The 7435-nt window shown below is 37.4% G+C and overlaps 1 protein-coding gene across 16 annotated transcripts in view; it reads left to right on the top strand.

Annotated features, from left to right (window-relative positions):
• LOC139117127 (uncharacterized) overlaps nucleotides 1-7435 on the top strand; it is a 41378-nt gene continuing 33943 nt past the window's right edge. For 11 of the 16 annotated variants that reach the window (XM_070680076.1, XM_070680047.1, XM_070680028.1 and 8 more), the window contains exons 1-2: nucleotides 9-338; nucleotides 6005-6286. In XM_070680076.1, the coding sequence (XP_070536177.1) occupies nucleotides 162-338; nucleotides 6005-6286 (459 nt within the window). In that variant the 5' untranslated portion in view covers nucleotides 9-161. Of the gene's footprint in view, nucleotides 339-6004; nucleotides 6287-7435 lie in introns of all 16 variants that reach the window. The other 5 variants (XM_070680092.1, XM_070680073.1, XM_070680085.1 and 2 more) reach the window with 2 other exon arrangements.

The raw sequence follows: 7435 nt of genomic DNA, 5'->3' as shown, positions 1-7435 counted from the left end.
ACATAAAAACATTGCTACATACCAGTATACCTTTCAACACGTCGGTGTACACTTACCGATCTTTGGAATCGCTTACACTAATTTTCGTCACGCCAACTTACAGCGAACACCTAACGATGTGAGAGTTGAGTGTTTGGCGGAGAATTTCGGTTTTCTTCCCAATGAGTGAGTTTCCGACTCTGTGTGTCGTGAATTATGATGATGATGTACCCGATAGGAGGTTTCGGTACGTGTCCACCCCGCCAAGAACCAGCCGAGATGTGACCAGTTCCTCGTCCAATTGCGAGTACACCGTACTCACCAGCCCACCCGTACCCAGGGCCGAAACTACCGTACCGGTAAGATTTTACTCACAAATCATAGAGCTTCAACTCCATTTTTTGTCCAAAAGGGGTTTATTTTGGCACGTACCCATTGAATGAACTGTCCAGACCCGCTGTGTAAATGCAGACATTTCCCCGAGGACAGAAGTTTTTGACAGTTAGACGCGATGTTTATTCTAGTTTTCCGTGTTGGGATTGCCATCGCACTGACCTCTAGATAGAAAACTGGCAAGTTGTTTGTTTATTCTGTTAGAGTCTAAAATTCTTCTGTCCGTTCAAGTGAGTCGGGGCGTATTTTCTGTGTCCAATCGATCCTGAAGCGAACTATATCCTGTTCTTCAGACGGTCACAAAGCCGTGCCCATGTCTCCGCACAGTTTCAACAAGCCCGACAATCGATTCGATGACCATATACCTTGCAATCAAGGAATATCACATATTTGCGGCAGCGAAATTTTGACATTGATCCTCCATAGCCCTAGCCTGCGCGAATGGCAGTTAGTTATTCGTGGATATGAAGCTTGGGCGACGCTACCAACCCAGACGTCAGTCGCTACTGCGGAAGTGTCCAGCCAGAGCGTTGACCGTGGGCTGCCATCTTGAATCGATCAGAGTACACTGTGGTACACAATGCCACCAGCCGAGTTGCTAAGCAAGCCACAGGTGGATTTTCACGCCGTTTCGACTCCAAAGATTAAACAGAAAACCAACTGTAACTGCATATCACACCGAATTTATGCCGAATGCCCATTTTAACAGACCTAGGGTACGATTTGCGAGTGCACCAAGCCTTTTTTGATAGGTACACCAGTCTCCGTACCAAGTGCTACTGTAATACATACAGTATAAATCAAACGTTGGCGGGACCTGACTTTACTGTGACAGTCAAATACATATAACGTGTAGTTAACTCTGCCCGATTCAATGCGGATGACTGTTAAAAGTGCCAACGCTGCATCTTTACTCAAGCCTTTTAGTATAGTATATTTCTAAATTAAGAAACATTTATTTTTTAATGTTTTTCGCAAGGGTATAATTTCATACACATCCAAATGAAAATCGTACTTATGCTTACAATCACTTATTTATGAGAACTCAAAACCCTTGTAAAGTATTCTGTTTTACATAAAACGTTTCCAAAACGATTAAGCCATGTCAGTTTATATTAGATAATTGGAAATTAGTCCACAAATATCCCAGAAAAGAATGATTAAATGTTAATTTTATTAAAAGATAATTATGAAGAGCTCAATTATAAACAGAAAAATTAAATTTTGAAAAGAATTTTAAATATGTTAAATGTTTAATATTCAGAGCAAAAGTAGATAAAATGATAAAACAAGTCAAAATGTACTCTGACCCTCAACATGGCCATTTGAAGTTCAATTATTAGCAAGATGAAAGTTCAATTATTAGCAAGATGAAAGTTCAATTATTAGCAAGATGAAAAGTTAAATTAGCTGTTCTTTTATTAAATTCAGAATGAATGATTGCTAGACAATTTAGATTTAACAAATTACGTACATGTCAGTGCTAGGAACTGGCAATCATAAATGCACGAGAACACAATTTCTTCATTCATGGGAAGGGAGTCAGACCTCAATTCGTCTTGCATGTGGCAAATCGCAATAAGGAATTTGTTGTAGTTCCGAAACCGCTTTCGCAATAAGGAGTTTTGGGGTTGTTTTTTTTTTTGGGGGGGGGGGGGGGTTCAGCACTAAAAAATGAATAAATAAATTTCTGATGCATCAGCTTTGATGATCGATCGTTCCTCAGGGATACTCTATAATTTTAAAGAGTGAGAAATGAACTTATTAAACATGACGGAGCAAGTGATTTGACATTGAAGGACTGCTGAAAAGATCGTAAAATTTGAATAAATGTTCGTGATTATTTATGGGCCCTTATTATAGTCAGCTTTTGGTTCATTCCCATTGATTTTAATGATACGGTTGGAACCATTAACTCAGAGAAGGGGATGGAAACAAATTTTTTTTTTCTGTTAGAATTAATGCTGTCAGTGGGAAAATATTTAACAGGAGTGAAAAAGTGCACACAACGTCACAAGCAACGTGAAATATCAAATGGTTTTATTGCTCAAGTAGGTGACCCTCAACGTGGCCATAACTGCTGGGCAACTGGGGAATTTCATTAACAGGGGAATTCATTGCCATTTTCTGAAGGACAACAACATTTAAGTTAGCTCTCAATGACAAACAATATGTGTGTGAGAAGGATTACGACTTCCCAAAATTTTATTGCAAATAAAAAAAATATATGTAAAAGACAGCTTGTCAATCCAGCTATGTTTGCGCGAAGACAAAATATTGTAGTTTTTAAATGAGACATCAAGCTAACTTTTTAATTGTACTTTGATTGAAGAAGCATGCCATTTTCAATTTTACTTATCAAAACTTGGCTGATGGTTTAATATTTTTACGTTGATACAGTTAACCCTTGAGTGCTGTAATTTTTCCCACCAAAATTTCAGCGCAACATTTTACCAATTTTTATGAATTTTTCTGTAATTTTTTTTATAATTTTGGATCAAATGGACATCACATTTCAATGGCTATAATTTTTCACCAAAATTTTGGCAAAAATCTGAAAAAATTTGACTGGGGCACATTTTATGAAGGTGAAAGAAAATTATTTTGGCGCTCAAAGGGTTAAACCAGTGTAGGAGAGACATGTATCACACTCACATTTTGTAATTCTGTAAAAGAATTGCTGCTTGGCAACCAGATAGTTTGGAGAGACACAGGTACTTCCTCATTCAAACTGTTACCCTTCAATTTTTTATGTGAATTATTTTGCCTTCGTGCAAATCAATGTTGCGATGTACGCAGCCTTTGTGAGCCACCTGAAACAACAGGAAACTGAAGAACAACGTTTTAGCCGATTTGTAGCGAGGCCGATTAGGGACCGTGCCCACAGAAGACGCTAATGACACAAATTACGGGTAATGAATAATGGATGTATCTGAAACTTTAATCAAGTCATTTAATTCATGGAATTGAGGGTGTTCTGTCCCTCCCTCTGGAGTTGTACAATCGGTAACCAATCAATGAATACTGGCCATTACGTAACAAGGACGTGTAATCCTGATACTATTGTTGGCTAAACTGCCGTTCAGTTGCTAGCCAAGTGTTCTGGTGTTTGGTTTTGTACCTGTAGATTTAGATGTGACCAGTCCATTCATGTGTGTTGTTGATAATATACCGGTAGACCTTTAGCCATATCATATCAGTGCCATAATTTTTCCCTCCAAAATTTTAGTGCATCATTTTTACTGATTTGTATGAATTTTCTGTGATTTGATCGATACTTTTAGACCAAAAGGACTCCATTTTCTATTGCTTTGATTTTTGATCCAAAAAAATTCTGATTGACATCATTTCATAAAAGGTAAAAAACATTAATTCTATGGGTTAAAGTTGAAAGAGTGGTTTATAAAAATTTGTAAACCGATGTTGAATTTATTACTTTTAGTAATTTAGCAATTTGCGGTAATGCGGTGAATGAAGTAATAACATAATTTAATTGTATTGCCGATTTTGGCAAGCAGTATACGGTAGTTATTGATGAACTTAAAGAGGCTTATTTTAAAGAGATTAAACAGCAAGCAAATTGTTTCAATAGATTGAAAATTCAATGTTGAAACTAAAGTCGAAGAACACCTTAAAATATTTTTACTGAAAAAGCTTTGAAATTTCATAAATTTAAGAACTGTTTTCAATACTGAAGTATAAAAAGATTATCAAATAAATGAAACAGAATTTAAACATTTTAAAAATTTTGTCTGTTGACTCGATAATATTCGATACAGAATAATTTTAAAATAGAACTCTTGTTCAGAAGTGTGCTGTATGTAGAAATGGGCAAACAAGGGAATGCGACTGTTTTTTCCTTTTCAATCAACGTCATGGTACAAGCACATTTATAATATAACTGGCAGGTGGTACAATTAAATTAAAGTCTGTAACGACCCCCAAGAGTATGTCAACAATGTACCTTAGCAACGCTGTGATATCCTAGCGGCCGAAAATCCTGAAATATCCATTCGCATGAATCACACAATGACAAGGCAACGCTTTAACCCTTTGAGTGCTTAAGTCAATTTTTGTTGCCTGTGCAGAATATAACGCCAACAATTTTGTCAGATTGAAATAATTTTTTTCAATGTTTCCAAAACTTTTGGTCAAAAACTGTACTTAATGAAAAGTTACATCCATTTGCTCCAAAACTATCAAGAAAAGTACAGAAAAATTCACAAAAATTGGTAAAATGTTGCACTAAAATTTTGGTGGGAAAAAATACCGCACTCAAAGGGTTATTCATAAGTATTGCTGGAGCTTGACTCAGTACAAAGGTCTGTCCTCAAAGAAAAAAAATCAAAGAGACCGGAGAAAAAGCAATCGAACATGACCGCAATTCACTAATAACTACAACCCTAGCTAATAGGCATTTATTGGAGTGTCTGTAACTAATGACACATTGCCATGGTAACCATCTATGATGTCACCGATCACCTTAAGGGGTACATGAAAGATCAAGGCAAGGTTGCATTTTAAGAGATAGGGGGACAAAATACAGTAAAGTGCAGTTTTTTGTTATTGAACAACTTGCCTTTAAATTTTACGACGTGCAGTTATTTCTTTAAATGTACCTGCTTGTATTTTCTATAGGTGTTGGAATTTCGTAATTCAAGGGCACTTGACTGACTTCATCTTTTTTTATCGTTTTTGCACGTTGTTCATCAGAACAACTTCATTGCAACGTACTGTATGTGTTGTGACTCATACTCTGTGACCCTCACTTGCATGAAATGGACTCTGCGGCCGATTTAGAAGTACATTCGTGTAGGTTTGACAAAAGGTTGAAACATTCTTCATCCAAATTAGTTTGACAAGGAACTTCACAGTATATGTACTGATGACCAAAAAGTACATATCGTTTTATTCGAAACCTGATGTGATTTTACCCAATCCGTAACACCAGGTGTATTCTGCAGGCATTTAGTATAAAGCATTATAAGATGTTTGTCCCATAGAAAATTGTTGTGATCTTATTACCAATTCTCCCTGTTTCCATGAATGGATGGTCACCAAACCACAGTTTGTGGAGGGACCGTGACCAAACATTGAAAACAAAGTGTTTTGACAAACCTTTTGCAGTGAATGGACGCTTTATTCTGGGTACACATGAAACCTCAATTTGTGCAAGTGTATGTACTGAGCGTTACTCATCCACCAGCACCCTGAGGGAAAAAAAAGCCACACAAAGTAGCCCTTGAGAATTTATGATTTCAAAAATGATAGGACCAAATATATTGTTAAGGAAATGCCGATGGCTGGGATGTCATCATTCATTGAACATATCTGAATTAGGTTATCGTAAGGGGCCGAGGATAATTAAAACTCATGCAGGGCAAACGTAACTTCCACGCTTAGGGGGAGGGGGTTTGGCTGTATTTACATGTTTTCATATCAGCATCTCTCTCCATGTTTTACTGTATAGCAACATATCGCACATATACGATCACAAGGTGTGCTTTCAAGTTTCAGTGCACAGGTAATAGAAATACATGTACTTTGGGAATGTCTTGAAACAATTTATTGACTACATGTATTTCTATGAACTAAGTTTTATGTTTCTTTCTCACTTTATCTTTACTATCAGTATCGGTTGAGTGCACGCACAAGTTCCACCAAACCGAACCTGAACTCAGACAGAGAACCGCAAACTCGCAGCTATGGGTCGTACTTCCGCGACTCGGATACAGTGCAATCACACGTGTACAGTGAATTTATACCCAGGGAGCGCATTCGTACAACTCACACAAACTACTCCCTGCCGACGCTGAAGAATGGATGGGGAGACACGAGCCACACAGTCAACGCTGAAATGCTGGATCTGCCACGCTGGAATAAATATTTGAATGCCTGGGTATCGGGGAACCAGGTAAGATATCGATGAATTTCCTTGCAATGCAAAGATTTGGCTAATCCATTCAATATGGTACATCTGCCGCTTCAAAATCAGCAATTTTGCTCAAAAAGGCCGAATGGAACGTCCACTTAGTAATTTTGTAATTTTGAGTTGACAGATTTGTGAACGTGACATTTTTACTTTTGTTCACAACTGCATCTTCAGAATTCAAACAGTACCGGTAGTTGTAGCGTACAAATTACTGTCAACATAATTACATTACACAAAGGCTCGCAAAATGGAAAGGTGGGCCGTGATCAGCGGCCACCTTTCTGAGGACAAAACACACTAGGCCAGCATTTGTGGCCACCACACAGAGATATTGATTTTGGGATTATGACTTGAAGTCAATGCAACTGGTATGCCATTGATTCCGAGGACAATACTTGTAATTAGGATAAGGGACAAACTCAAAGAAGTGCATGTAAACTCTCCCAAAAGGGGAATTTGTGTGGATTTAGTTATTAGACAGGATTGTACACTGATATGTGTATATGTGAACCTTTTGCTCAGGACAAATAGTTTGCTGTTAGTACAGTAATGTTACTGATAATATCAAGTACATGTAGATTTCAAAGTCCCTGAGAAATTTTGAATGCTCAATTATGCTGAAATGCAGATTGTTGGTACACTGTACTGTACATTGTAGGAAGTATGGGATATGTATAACAGGAAAATGGTTGTTTTTGCCCGTGGTATTATAAAGAATTCCTAAAACTTAAAAATAGTTCAAGTTTGAAATGAAAAAATACAGCTACTATCTATAAATGCAAATTGAACCTGATCATGACATGACTGTCAGCTTTTTGACCACATGTGAGAGAACACAGGTGGGTTACAAGAAAAATAATTATTTTTGATAATATACATGTATGTACAGAGAAATTGTGGTTATTACACCTGTTTCAACACACTGTCATGTGCAGATGCCCATTCTTGTTATATAAAATAATGAAATCAGACAATTATTATGGTGAACCAAATGGATATATCGACAGGTTTCATTCCATTCCCATTGTGTGTCTATGGTAGTGAGGCACCAATTTACAGAGAAGCTGCAGCAGGATGGCATAGCATTTAAGCAGGTTTCTCCCGGTGCCGCCGTCACCTGACTCTGACACA

The sequence above is a fragment of the Ptychodera flava genome, chromosome 2 (assembly GCF_041260155.1).
Source record: "Ptychodera flava strain L36383 chromosome 2, AS_Pfla_20210202, whole genome shotgun sequence".
Taxonomy (NCBI): Eukaryota; Metazoa; Hemichordata; class Enteropneusta; family Ptychoderidae; genus Ptychodera; species Ptychodera flava.
The sequence above is the reverse complement of the archived record's forward strand: the minus strand, read 5'-3'. Positions and strand labels throughout refer to the sequence as shown.